Here is a 15,251-nt window from a genome sequence, read left to right on the forward strand (position 1 = left end):
GAAAATATTTGAGGCAATCACTTTTTGTATCTAAAATTAATCTAATATTTTGTGTAATAGCGTGGTATAATTACTGTAATTTTTTAAAGCGCTGTAAAGTTGGGCTTGTTACTAGCAAAGTTAAAGTCGCCTTCATTTTGAACTCCACTTCATTCCCATAATTTGTTCTTTATTGTATAGACCTTTTATGTTCATCATTATTAAGTTGTCCTCCTTCTCATTTCTTTTGCACTCCTCCAGGAAATGCACAACAGAAAGAAGAGGAGTTTGAGAAAGAAAAGGGTCTATAAATAAGGCTGGAGAGAGAAAGACAAAGCTGCTAAGGAAGACAAAGGGACCAACATTTTGAAATATTCAGAGGAATGTGAAGTGGATATTACAGTGTGTGACTGTGTGTGTGTACAGGCACCAGCTTATGCATGCATACATTGGTCTTTCTGAGTATGTAGACCTGCCTACTACCCAGACAACATAAGCCTATTAAAGCTGCTGTGTAGTTATGAAACACGGTGATCACATCAGACAGGTGGCTGCAGACACACTTCCTGCTAACAATAAATAAGGCTTGAGCCATAAGATTCAAGTGAGTCACTAGTAAGATCAGAAAGAGAGAAACATAATCATGATGGCTGCGTGTGCAGTTGTGTGCGTAATATGTTTGTGGCTGTGAACATGTTAAATCTGAGACCATGTGGTTTTACAACCACCATGCCTCAGTGACTCTGTTACAGCCTGTTATTTTACCCAACACTGCCCTAACGTGTATTAGGCTCCATCTAACTCTCTCTCTCTCTCACACACACACACACACACACACACACACACACACACACACTTAATGTGTTGCATCAAAAATAATAATCTTCTAACACACGAGGCACCACCAGGCTCACGAGCACAAAGTTGCGTACAACAGTATTACCTTTGGCACAAAAAGAAACACTAGGATAAAGTATGATTTCTGAGCATTATTAAGAGTTTATTTGCCTTGAAGTAACATTTTTAAGTGTTGTAGCAGGCAATCAGGCTTGAACTTAGGACTATTTAATTGTACATCAGGAGAAAATGCCATGAATGCATTAAAAAAACAAAACAAAACAAAAAACAATACCAAAACCAAGAATAGCAGGGTAAACCAAATCAAAGTGGAGTACATTTTACAGTATTATTTGACTATCCTACAAGATGTCTCCAGGTCTGATGCAAAGTCTAAATTTGGTTTTCATTAAAAAAAAATTCCAAAAACAAGCTGTATAAGGGCAAATCTCCAGCTAATTTCTTTCCCATTATTTAAGTATTCCTAGACTACATAATACTAAATAATAAAGCATACGTTACAATAGTTGGGAAAACAACAAAATCTTAATAAACAAAATTGTGGTTTACAGTCATCTTCGCAGCTGAATAAGCCAAGAGGAGGAAATCTAAAACCAACTCTCTGTAATATGCCACATTCTTCCGGCATGCACCCACCCACCTCAATGGCAAGGCAAGACCAGTACATGCCCACAAAACCACTACAGAGATATCTGGTCTGTAATTCAGTAGTATTAAATGAAACTTTGGATATGAGGTATGTGATGTAAATAACACATAAAAAACAATGATACTATACTTTCGAAATTTCATTTTGAGGGCAGTGCATCAAACTTTATCAGATAACACATTGGTGGAAATTAAAGCAGCTGTAGTGTAACTGCTAAGGGAACGTTGAGGTTCATCAAAGTGGTCACTCACAGTTCACTAACTGCTAACTTTGCTATATCTTGTCTAGAAATGTCTAGAACATTTTCTATTAAAATAAATCTACCTTTATTACTTGTACTCTAGCTGTGATTTAGTGAGTTCACTATGTTTTCATGGATATGTTCTATTCTCTGAAAAAATGTAAGCAGCCAAACTAAATATGTTTAAAAATTTGCAAATGTTTGAATAAAAATACAAATGACAAAACAAAAATGCTAAAACATCCCCTTTGCTTTTCACATTACATGGCATTATTAAAGCCATGTTGATGTAAAAATACTTATGACTGCCTGTTTCAGGCAGGTAATATTTAAGTGGGTTACTGCTTCATGGTTTGTTACTTTAGTAGAGTAAATTTCCGCTACTCCAGCTTATCACCATATTATATCACCACCTGTGTGACTTCTGCAAAGCCAACTTTTCAATTAGCTGCTGATGAGAAACTCTAATAAACTTAGTCAGGCAAGCAGCTCTGCCAAAATTCTCTTTTTACATGTAATCACAGTTGGTAAAACTGCACCCTGAAGGACTGGTTGTGCAGTATCCAGGCATGGCATCCCAAGCCACACACTTATCCTGACAAGCTGCTCATCGATCTGTGCCTATGGTCAATACCACTCTGTTCTTCTTTCTCTCCCTTTGCTCATCCATCTCTCCCCTCCTCAGTGATGCTTCATCATCATATGTCTCCATCCCTGACTTATCTTTTTCTTCAGACTGACATAAAGTCTGTAGGTACATGTTCAGTAGAGGAGTGTGTGAGTGTGCTCGACTGGTGTGTGAGTGTGTGAACATTTGTGTATGGGTTAGGTGTGTGGGACCAACTTGATTTCCATTCCACCCTACCTCAACTCCTCTCTACGTCTACACAATCAGCATGGTATCCAAACTCTGTCACGCTACAGTAGACATGCATACACGCAAGGACCATGTGAAAACCTCTGAGCTGCATGGCAACCAGATCCCATAGCAACCAGCAGTATGGGCTTTTTTGTGGGCTAAGAGAGAGAGAGAGAGAGAAAGGGAAGGGGAGGAACAAGAGGTGCAAGATATTTGGGAGAAAAACAGAAACTCTGGAAAAGAACAAAAATAGAGAGAGGAAGGCAGAGGAAGTAGTGGAGCAGCACAAATATACAAGCACAAACACACACACAAACACACACACACACACACACACACACACATCTTTCACTGTGCTGAAATCAGATGAGGGTGAAGAGAGAGAGAGGGAGAGAGAGACAGACAGTGACAACATTGTGGGTGAAAGGAGACCTCCCTCTGTGCTGATCACAACTAGGCTTTCCCATTGAGGTGCATGCAAACAAGGATGGAGGAAAAGGAATAGAGAGCAGCATGCTAAGGATAATTGAAAATCATAATAGTGAAATAAAAGTGAGAATACAAATAATAACAGTTACTGATACTTTACTTTACTAATTTGATCCCCATGGGGAAATTGTGGTTGGACAGCTGCACAAACATGATAAACTTACTTTGGGGGTTTCTGTGTTTTGTCATAGACAATTTTTCTACTAACTGAGCCACAGCTGCCCCAGACTTTGGAATCTGTCTATAAGGAAAGAGGCACAGGCTCTTTCGCTCCTACCATAGGTGATTGCACTATGGGAGTTTTCACACACATTTTCCTCATGTTTTATGACCATCACCAAAAAGTAGCTTCGGATTGCTCAGCCAGAATTACTAATGCATGCTTTTTGAAAATTGCTTGCCAAGCCGTTCTTTGTCATGTATAATATTCAATAAATTCTAATTCTGTTTAGATGCTTAATTGTTTACGATCTGGTGGTGGTTCTGAATGCATCCACAAACAAAACCACTGTTCTCCTTTAATTTTAAAGAGGAGAGGAGAGGAGAGGACAGAGCACAGGTCTTTGTTTTCTGTGTAACAGCATCCCTGCTGGCTGTTAGGAGTATAACATCCTGTCGTGGTAACAGCACAGCTGCCCGTTTACTCCATTATTCAGGTCACTTTCTCTAACCTCTCACCTCTGGCCTCCAGTCAGATTTGTCCAGACAGGAAGAGACTTTTTTTTTTTTAATCCAGTTGGCTAAAAAGTTGCATGCTAAAATCTTAAAGTGAACACCATGGAAAACCTCATTTCTTCAGACTTCATGTGTTGGCTGTGAATACAATGCATGCATGCATAATGCATGTTTATGCATGTAAAGCAACGAGATACAAGGCCAGAACTCTAAAATCAATAAGGCTTTTAAAGCTTTTAACATCTGCCCTATCACTCTCTGCATCTCGGACAGACGCTTCTATCTTTGCTCCATGCATTCCTAAACCGGAAAAATTTAGAAAATTACATAATGTAATATAATTTAATACATTGGCCTGTCTTAAAATAAAATGTATAATTACTGTATATATATATATAAATGACTTTTTGTCTCTGATATTAATAAAAATTGTCATTTTTATCTCATTTTACCTTAGTCCCACGTCCTACACTTTACAATGGTCAAATGCTCACTATGTATATGTATGCATCTATTATCTGTCTGTGTATCCATCTGTATCTCATGGTATTTGTCTGTGTGACACCAGCCATCTGTCTCCCTGCCTTCGACTCTGTCCTCAGAGCACAACAATCCTCTGTACTGCATTACCTCGCGACAGAAATGTACTGCATGAAAACGTACTGTTTTCCTTAATAGTACAGCACAAAGACATGTGAAAACAAAAATTAAAGTCAATTTGTGCTATTGTTGCAATGAAATCCCAATAGCTGGATTTGCAGTGGTTTGGGAGTTTGGGCTGTTCTGGAGAGCTGAGACTGAATGACCTTCACAGGGTGGTCGTGTCGTATCGACCGACACTAAAAGCCCAAGCTGGTCATACAGATACACAGGGAAAGGAAATGGGTTCCAACGTTCACTGCAGTGATACTACATCACACTGCTTATGTGGCTGTCCAAACAGTTGCACTGATTGAGTGCTACATGTATTTTCAGTAAACATTAATGAATAATCAGTGTACGGATATTAGTGACCTTTGGGAACAATGTAGACACTTCACTTGCCTATGGTTGTGACTGCATTTTACAGGTCAGTTTTTACATCAACTCATGAAGTAGTATAATAGTAATAGTAAGGTGTTTCCTTCCTTCAATTTCTTATTTATATAAATGCCTAAACGTTTGATAGCAATTGCCAGCATAGCAACAGTGCCCTGTCAGGATTTATATTAGGAAATCTACAAAAATGAAAAAGTGGCTGCTATATCATTACCAGAGGACACGCAGCCCTCTGTGGTGTCTTTTACTGAAAGTACAGAAGAAGCACAAAAGACTGGGTGGGGGTTTATATAAAAGAAAAATAGTGAAGTCACAGGAACAAATAGGCAGTAGAGAATGGAAAAAAAAAAACTAAATTACACAATTACTAAAATACACTAAGGAAGTAGAAGGAATGAAAAGGAATGAAGGAATGGCTTACACAAAAGAAGGAAACAAGACATCCACAGGTCAACAAGTTGAGACAGTTATTTTACATTTCAGCTTGCTGGAAAAATCCTACTGTGACTTCCAGAAACTTGCAATAGTATGCCTCTAAAGAAAATAGTTAAGGTGAAGGGGATTGTGAACATGCACAGAAAACATTGTGGAGGTGAAGACCCTGAAGCAGACTGTATCTTTCAGGAAAAAGAAACACAGTAGAGAGTATAAACACAACTGGACTGCTGTTTAGGCCTATTCCTAGAAAACAAGCTGTCACCAATGGTCATGTGAATCCCCTAAGAGGTTATAGTAACTTCAACCATATCATATTGGCACACATTCTCCCTTTCTCTTTCCACACCCTACTTCAGAGCAAAACAAAAAACAAAGCCAAAAGTAAAGGGAATCCACCCCAATAGGCATCATGCCCCTACAAAAGCGTGGCGAGACAAAAGAGATGGCTTCTTTTTGAAACAGTGAAGTGTGTATGTTTATGTGTGTGTGTGTGTGCAGTGTCCCCCTTCACTCCCCAGTCACTACAGATTACAGACACGCACCACAGATGGCCAGCGCGTCTCGTCTTTTCACCGCCACCATCGCTGAGAATAATGGCCAGCGGTGGCCCCTCCTCCTCCGTTGCCTCTTTCTTTTGTCAGCACGTGTGTCCGTCAAATGGAAGCGTGTGTCTGGGACAATGGCAGCTAGACAAAGAATCCACCTACCCCCCACCAGGATGCTGAATAGGGGGGCACGTGGGCCTTGTCATCAAGGGAACAATAGCACTGGAGGAGAGGGAAAGAGGGAGTGGCACCCCAGCACCCACTGCAACTGGGGATGGTAAGGTGCAGCCTGGGTGGCCCTGAGTTCAGATTTGAACTTGTAGGGTTAAGTTCATTTAATGGAGGCCAAGTGATAAAAAAGAAGCAGACATAAACAATTAGACTATATGAAAAAGTCACATCATAGAAATTCAACTACTTTTCCGTAGCTGTCATCCAAAAACTGCCTAAACTAAAAAGTTGTTGTAAACCTTGTTTACTACGGAGTAATAGACAATGAACCATTCCTGTGAACTACTCGCTCATGCATGGTTCAAATTTATTTTCATGTTGTAACAGGAACAAATGAAACTGATGCTGCCAGGCATAAAGTCAGCAGTGACACACTAGTCACAGTTAATAGGTGCACAACAGGCAAAATCTGCAGCATAACTGTTATGTCATTTATTGTCATTTTATAACTAATGACCACAACCAAGCATTCAGAAGAAACCAAGTCCAATCATTAGAAACCACCCTGGACTCAGGGATTTACTCAAGTCTTGGGCCTTAGTTCAGTCCAACAGGCGTCTTACAGATACATCACTAATCCTAGGACACCTTTGATGTGTCTTACTGGGGGACTGTCTGCATAGGCAGAAGTATATAGGTGCTTGTGTGTAAGTTTTCCAAATGCATTACTGATTTTTCTTTTTTGTGGGGGTCAGGGTGAACAGTGTCACGGGAGAAGAGCATAAAGCTCCGCACAGCTGGGCTGAGTCTTCAGGGTGATACAACAGAGCAAAAGCGGGATGGGGGATGAGAGAACCGATAGAGAAAGAGACGGAGAGGGGTAGGAACATGCAGCCAGGCAGGCAGGCAGGCTCCTGACAGGCTCTGTTAAGGCAGCAGCTGGTTGGAGTGGGGGTCTCGCCAGCTGTGCCTCTGCTGACCTCTCCCCACATTTTTCCACCTCCTCTTCCTCCCCAAACTCCACTTCCCTTCCCCCCACAAGCCAGAAACCTCACCCAAGTGTAAGCAGAAATACACACACAAACCACACACGACCATCTGTCAGTAGGTGGAGACTTGTCTCTCTGATTACTTCATAATGGTGTTGAGACAGTCTTGGTAAAACACAGCACCGCACCCCAAACAAAAGCTCCGGAGATATGAAACTATTCACAACCAGGCATCTTCCAACAAGCCTCCTCTGACGTCTTTAACGCAGAGACAGGTTCCCTGGCTAGATCCCCACAGCTCAAAGGCTGTGACTCATACACAATTATGAAGCAGTGCCGTTTTTCATATCTGTCCCATTACAAGAAATTAAATGGAATCAATAATTGTAAGCCATGGTTTCATAATGTTGTCTTATAATGATAGTTTAAGCTGACTAAGGTTGATCCACTTCATTACGTCTCCAATATAAAATTCCATTGAATGTTAAATGATGACAACAATTTAGTGGAAGAATCATCATTTATTGCCTAGATCCTCTGAAAATGATACGGTGCATCAAATGCTTCTCTAATCAAAGCTATTGGCAAAGAAAGAGGCTGACTGATGGATCTCACTCGCTCCCTTCATTGTGATCCGCATCCAGAAAAATCACTTCTAAAGTGCTTAATCAGAGCACCACTAAATCCAGTACATCCACAGTGAAAGTGATTCAAGCTCTGTTCTTATTTAGCACTTCTGTGTAGCTCATGGGGTGAATCTGTTGTGTTGGTGGAGAAAAACAGGAAAGAAAAAAAAAACAAAACAAGAATGTAGACAGAAAACAGAAAGAAAGCTAAGGCCAAGACACTGATTGCTTTAGAGAAAAATAAAAATAAGCAAAACCAGGCAGTGGAAGAGTTTTGCAAAACATTGGTCAAGACAGGAAAGTCATTGCTATGAATGAATGTCAAACTGTTATAATTTGAAACAGTTTATTAAATACTGAATCCATTTTCGGTTTGTTTTTCCTTCTCTGCCCTAACTGGGTTCTGATTGGTTCAGGCAACCAAATTTAGCTACGTTTACATCTTCAACAACTCAGCAAAACAATATTTCTTGGTACAAATGAAACATGACTGGCCCAGATTATAGTTTAGTACACGACACACTGACTCTATTAAAAGGAAGTAGTGGTTTTCTGCTTTGAAGCAGTCATTGTATAAAAGCATCCTCTGTCCTTCATTCTTTTCTGCTATTCTAATTTTAGGTTTGTCCTAGAAACTAAAATTCAGAACTGAATACACAAGCACGTATTTTCAGTTTTAAAACTTACACATAAAATCTCTCACATAATAGAACCAAGACTATTAAAACATGAAAAATGTGTGTTACCGTAAAATAGCTTTTCTGTAAAAGAATGACTAAAAAAAACTAGGCTTTTAGTAAATGTCCTTCTGTTACAGTTCTCCTGGTGTCCACCAATGTGTGTAAAATCCCAGTTGCACACACATGCATACACACATTCTGGACTGGGCATCGGCTAAAGCTAACTGAGTGCATTTGAGAGTGTGAGTGTATTAAATCTGATTCCTTTTTTAAAGCCAGAAGACTTCCAGGAAGAGTTCTGTTTATTGGCATACAAAGTCCTCCTCTTCTCTCACTTCTTCTCCTCTCCCCTTTTCCTCTCCTCTCCCCTTAAGGGGTAGCAGTGTGAATATTAGATAGGGACAGATTGTGTTAGATAACACAGACCTACATAAAGCCATGCACAGAGTCACACACACACATGGGGAGCTTTAGGACTGCCAAATACACAGCTTGTCTCAAGTGCAACACTTCACAAATGCTTCATTGTAGCTGTACCTGTGTATATAAATTAATTTTAGTTCTGTTTAAATCTGTTTTGAAAGATTTTAGGAGTGAACAATAAATTGCAGTATAACACTAACTAAACTGTGTAATTTCTTACAATTATTTTCATAATAATGCTTATTTTTGTTAAATGAGTTGTACCACTCATGGTTATTTTCAGATACACAGACAAACTGAGTACACTAGGGGGCCCTGGCTAACTTTTTCTAACTTTACTTTGTAAATTTAAAGCCTTAGGCTAAGATATTCTAATATATTTTTCTGTATATGAGGCAAGGTTTACAAACTACATATGCACAGGGTGGGGGTTACAATTGTTAAAATTGTATGTGTATGAAATCAGTGTATGACACCAGAGAATGTAGTATAATAGGGATATGAATGTACATGCATAATCTAGAGGGTGGCTTCTGTATGTGTCTCATAAAGCCTCAAAAATCTTTTCTAAGTTGTTAAATAAAAGAAAGCAAACATACGAGATGACATATGACTTCACTTGAGCATAAGGGTGATTAAGTAATTTTAGTGTTGCCAGATAAAGTGTCAAATTGAAATCAAACAGCAGGTACGTGCAGAAGCTCTGTTGGTTGAGAATCTGTCCATCAAAACAAACGAAAAATGCAAGGAGAGGTTTGGAAACCAGCATGTCCAGCTCTTTACTAACAAATTGCAAAACAAATCTTGCAAAATGCATTTTCGTCAAAATTGTTTGTTGACCTAATAGCCACAACATAATATAATGTATTATACGTCTTAACTGTGCAACACTTCAGCAAGAGAACGTACTCAAATTACATCCTACCAACTGCCTGTATCAGAACCATGTACCGAGTGTTCATTGCCAGGATGTAAACAAAATCCATGTGAGGAGAGAAGCTGCATGGATTCTCTGAGGGTGTGTGGGTGTGTGTGTGTGTGTGTGTGTGTGTGTGTGTGTGTGTGTGTGTGTGTGTGTGTGTGTGTGTGTGTGAGTGAGTGAGAGACAGGGGGAAAAAAAGCTTCAAAGCTGGCCTACAGCTGAGGAGAGGGGAAGGGGGTGGGGGTTAAAAGGGGTTGTGATCTTTCTCTACTGTAGCTTTCAGGAATGCAGAGCAAGAGCAATAACACATTCTCTATTTGGAGCACAGTGAGCAATATACAGCAGGATGGATACCATGTAAACACACACTCAGGAACAGAGAGTCTGGTGTGTGTATCAAGCAGCCATCTGGTGAACTGGACGATTCAGGACATGACTGAGTCAGACTGTTGTCCAGCCCTGCAGCCATGTGTTTTCATTCTCCTCACAAGCACTTTTTGCCATCATCCTCTTCACTTTTTTTTTTTCTTGTAACCAATACCACTCGACTGCACAAACTTCTGAAAAGAGGGAAACCACGGGGTGATGTTGACGGAGAGAGAAGGAGGCTTAAAGAGAACGGCAAATGCACCCTCACCTCCTCTGATGTAGTGACTTCACAGAGAGTAAAGTGATAGAGCACGGCGAGTGACGGAGGGAAAAAGGCTCCACTAATCACACCATAGTGTTCCCATTACATCAAATAATTTCTGTGCTGGTTGGGTGTCGCCTTGGCATCTCCACAATATTATTCTGTGATCTGAGTCAAGCCCAGACGCAGCCTGTGAGGGGATGGTCTATATACTTTCTATTGATCTCCATGTTAAGGCTTGTTGCAGCCTGAGATGCCTGGAGCATCATCCATTAAAACATAACTAAAGAGAAAAAGGAAGCACTCTCACTTTGTCCCCAGTTTCATCATGCTTGCAGAATCATTTCAGAGTGCAAAGCTGTGAAAATGATATCAAGAAGAATCGTGTTGAGTAATGATGTAATGTAGTTTCAGCTTTGAAATATAATATAAAAACAATGTTAAGGGATGTTTTTGGTTTCCTATTCCAAAAAGGGACTGGATGTGGTTCGGAAAAGAACTTTGTGCAGACTGAGGAACCTGGTCTAAAAGGGAGAGAAGATATGAGCTTTCACAGAGACATAGGCAAACAAGGTGCCTATAAGATGGTGTTGTAGTTTCACTGCTTCTCAGTGCCTCCTTAAGTGTCTCTGCTCTCTCCTGATTTAATTCAGTCGATTTTCTAGTTAATTCAGAAAATCACTGGGAATGTTCAATTTTCCAAAGAAGAAGCAGACTAAAAATCCCACACAACGTGACCTCTTTTTACAACTAATCTAAAGACAACAGTATAAACATGGCTTACTATTTCTTAAGGGAGTAGTGCTGTTTGTCATTATTGGAAACAGGTTTGAACTGGATTTACAGTGTGAAAATTGACACTGTTAGCTTAACATATTGTTGCTGCCCAAAGTCTAATAAACTAGTAGCTGTTTTTATACTTCATTCTTTTACAAATACATTGCATTAGTTATAGTGCTAATGATTCACGTGTTTGATTTGGCACGTGTTTTACGTTGGATGCCCTTCCTGACACAATCCTCTGCATTTATCCACACTTGGAACCCGCACAGGAAAACACTGGATTGTGCCGTGGAAAGTGCTGGGTTAATTGTGAAGATGCAGCTAAAAACACATAGGTTAGCAGGTTTAGTAATCAACGTCATTTACATTTTGGATTTTAAACAAACAAGATATAGTATCAGTAGAGTGCATCAGGTTGTGTTACAATATGTGAGAGGGTAGGAGTAGCTCTAGGAGGATTTTGACACGTTCAGACAGAGCAGGCTGTTTGTTTCCAGCCAACTGACTACTGGTTGTAGTATCATGTTAAACAAGTGGTAGCAATTTTCTCATCATTCCCCAGGTAAGACATTATTAGATCCAGTAAGTAAAATACATTCAAATCTGCTCCTTTTTTATTGTTCTAAGCATCAACAGTCTATCATATGAAAACGAACAAAATTTAAAAATAACCAAATTACATTAAATGCGTACAAGTACAAGCATCGCACTGGAGTGACATTCGGTAACACTGCATTACAAATCATTTGACTAACTTCTGCGCATTCAGTTTGAATTAGGCAGCAATAGTTTCACATTGGGGCTGTTGACTGTTTAGGTTTTGAAGTCTGAAAAGAAAGTTACATTATGTACATTTTGGTTTAGACAACGTCTGCAGTCTGTTTTTTGTCTGCATCAAGTTTTCCCACTCATTCTCCCTAATAGTCAGGACTACCTAACGTAATATTTCACTGGTTGGCTGGCTGGCTGTCAGTACAGACTGGGAAGGCATTGGATTAAGTGGCTGGCTGATTTATAGGTGTTCTGGGTCACTAGCTTGCCACAGAACAACCCTGAATTCCTACTGGGCTTGCTGGGCTTACTGGGTGCACTGGCTACTCATCTTCCTACAGTGCAGACAGACAAAGGCAGGTCTGTTCCTCCGGGAGCCAGCAGTAAGAGTCACTTCCCCTGACCGAGAGAAAGAGGGAGGGAAAGTGAGAGAGATGAAGAAATTGGTGTTTTGAGAGGAAAGGAGGAGAACTGAGAATGAGCTGAGGGGAGAGACAGAGGGAGCTTTTAGCAAGTGAGGGGTGAAAAAAAAAGGAAAGAATGATTAAAATAAAAAATAAAAAAAATCAGGAGAGAAACAGGAGCGGCAGGGTGTAGATGAATGGTCTGCAGGTCAGCCACTGCCTGTCACCTTTACAGTATACTGTATAGTCCAATAAAGTTCATGTGTAATAACCTACAATCAATATTATATTGGTTTTTATTGCCCTTCTCATTAAGTATTTGCCTCACAGCTGCTACACAGTCATGACAGAAATGGTCCACTCCAAATGCTAACACTATCAACAATCTGCCAAAATGGCATTTTACCATAGCTCGTCTGTGAAAAAGGACACTTCACTTGCCTCCATCTTGCCCTCCTTTCATCCCTCCCTCTTCTCAGTCCATCTCTCCAGCACCTACAATGGCTCCTCAACACTTTTCTCTTGGCCTCCAGCCTCACCCATCTGCCTCAGCAACCAAATATTTCTGATGTCTTATATTTCACAGAGCTCTTTTGAAAGCACCTTTGAAGACACAATCCATAGATGCCACGCCACATAATTTCGTGCAAAAATAATCCATTACAGAAACTGAAAAGCTTTACCTGATCATGCAGGGTAATTTAGGATTGTGAGAGGCATTTAAGGGGACATTTTGTGCTGTGAAAGCAGTTTTTGTGGACTAACTAACAGGTCTTCCACGTAGTATGGGTAGTCCTCTTCCACTCCCCTCTGTTCTGCCCGTTCTTCTGTTTCCCTAATCAACATTCAGCGTGTAGTTGCGTTTGTTTCTTCTCTGATTTGTCTGAGCCCTCATTCTGCACCTTGAACAAAATAAAAAAAATTTAAAAAATATACAATTTTGCCATTATTTTGTGCATCTCTGTGATGTAATATTTCTAATGAAAGCGAGGCTGTCATAATACAGACTTATCATTAAGTCAGTCTTTGGTACTCAACAGTGACCTCCTCTCTGCTCAACAGCATTTTTATTACCGGTGATGTCAATAAAATGTTCCTATAAAGAATTATTTTGTAGTAGCAAGTACAGTAAGTGGTACTCACTATAGAGTTTAAGATTCATTTCTTTTAAATCTCATAGGGTAACAAGCTGTTTTCCTCTGACATTCTTTCTGATATCTCTGCTGTATTTATTCATTCACTTGCATATCTTTTATTTCATGATGTTTTCGAAGAGATCCTTTCCATCTTATTCCTCTGTACTTCATGATCATGATGCCAACATCTGATAGAGTGGACCACAGCTGGTGCTCGGCTGGCCACTATAGAAAGACGAGCAGACGGAACTGAGGGGACAGTGGGAGAAAAGATTGGAGGATTAGTGAAGGGTGACGAGAGTGAGGAAAGAAAACAAGGAGGAGTGAAGAACAGACAAGCAAAAGTTGCAATTCTGACAAAAAGGCAGAACATAAGCAGAGCTCCACTGCAAAGTAAAGAGAGGAGACTGAGAAAGGAAAGACAGCCAAGAAAGGCAGAAAGCAAAATAGGCAGAAATCTAGAGCACTAAACTAATGAGGACAGCGAGAGAGATGAGGGAAGTACAATCATGTGGAGTCAGATGCTCCTAATCAGCTGTGTTACTGTCAGAAGCTCCTTGCCATAGCAACCATGAGTCACAGCGCCGGTAAACAGAGAGAATGTTTAGTAATTTGAAAGCCGCTCTTAAAACATTCGCCGTGACAGTACATCCTATAAGCGTACGGTAGCAGGAGTGGAGCCTCACACTGGCCCACACAGATAACAGCATATGCTGCTTAAAAGGTTGTATGGTTTCCTTCATTTGGATTTATGATGGAGGCTACAGAAAACTTTAACAAGAGGAACCTGAAGCATTCTGTGAAGCAAAGAAAATTTTAGCAGGGGGAGGCAAATCATCAACAGACCTACTAGTACACTACCTATTTCTTGGGGCAAAGTAAAGCAATATCCAGCAATATATTGGTTGGTCAGTCAGCCCTCCCTGAAAATGACACATAATATTACATGCTGAAACACCTAACGAATGGTTATGGACCATGTAAAAATAAATGTTAGTTTTGTTTTTATTCTTTAGTTGACACTACATCCACACCAGTAAAATGGAAATTGCTGCAACCGCTTTATTACAAGCATTAGCTACAGATCTCTCTGCAGCTTCATGCATACTATCAATGTATCAACCCCCAAATGCAAAATGTCCAAAAGTGTCTGATAATGAGAGAGTGAGGTTGTTAACCTTCTCTTTCAGGTCACACACCAAAACAAAAGTGCCTGTTTTCTCCAGTAATTCATACTTAATTTTAGCTGTAGGTAACTTGTGGCTTCTTTCCCACATGAACTGAAACTTGCCCTCCTCTTTTTCCACACACACACCAACACATGCATAGTGCTTCATTCCTATACGTGTCTTCCATCAGCGGACTGCAATCAGCTGTCGTCCATTCTTCACTCTGTCTCTGGGTGTCTGATGGCTTCAGACAGGCCTGTGGAGCTATACAACACACACCACACAGATGCACGCCATCAACCGTAAAAAAAACGCTTTAAGTGTTGTCACCCCACTACTCCATCCCACCGCTGCTTCGCTCACTGCCATCTCTCTCTCTGCCTCTCCACTCTTCACACAACACAGTGAATAGGCCCCTCTGTGCTCTGGAAGATTTAACTTGGGTTCTCACTAACAATCTCTTTTCCTCAGTGCCACTCTGAAATAGTGCAGTGGAGAAGCCAGCGTCATATTAAATTGTGTTTTTTTTTTCCACACTCTGAAACCTGCACACAAATTGTAGAGGCTTAAACTAAAAACAGAGCATATGTAGGCTGTAGGTACAGTAAATACACAAGATCAGAAGCTAAAAAGGGCAGTGTTCTTGTGATGCATAACAGTGCAGACCAGCCATCTGAGCTCATTTACTTTAGATCAAATGGAGGGTGCTGATTGCTTTAATTCAGGGAAATTTGAAAGCAATATATATCCTGTCTTACTTCCACAATCTTGATGC

The 15,251-nt window shown here is 40.2% G+C and overlaps 1 protein-coding gene across 7 annotated transcripts in view; it reads right to left on the bottom strand.

Moving 5' to 3' along the window:
* Window positions 1–15,251, bottom strand: part of numbl (NUMB like endocytic adaptor protein) — a 50,942-nt gene that overhangs the window by 31,084 nt on the left and 4,607 nt on the right. For 2 of the 7 annotated variants that reach the window (XM_067507403.1, XM_067507408.1), the window contains exons 2-3: window positions 13,315–13,556; window positions 12,941–13,073 (exon numbers count right to left, since the gene is read on the bottom strand). The exons of 1 other annotated variant lie outside the window; for it this stretch is intronic. In XM_067507403.1, the coding sequence (XP_067363504.1) occupies window positions 12,941–13,017 (77 nt within the window). In that variant the 5' untranslated portion in view covers window positions 13,018–13,073; window positions 13,315–13,556. Of the gene's footprint in view, window positions 1–12,854; window positions 13,074–13,314; window positions 13,557–15,251 lie in introns of those variants that run through there. 4 more of the 7 variants (XM_067507404.1, XM_067507405.1, XM_067507406.1 and 1 more) reach the window with 4 other exon arrangements.

The sequence above is a fragment of the Channa argus genome, chromosome 6, assembly GCF_033026475.1.
Source record: "Channa argus isolate prfri chromosome 6, Channa argus male v1.0, whole genome shotgun sequence".
Lineage (NCBI taxonomy): Eukaryota > Metazoa > Chordata > Actinopteri > Anabantiformes > Channidae > Channa > Channa argus.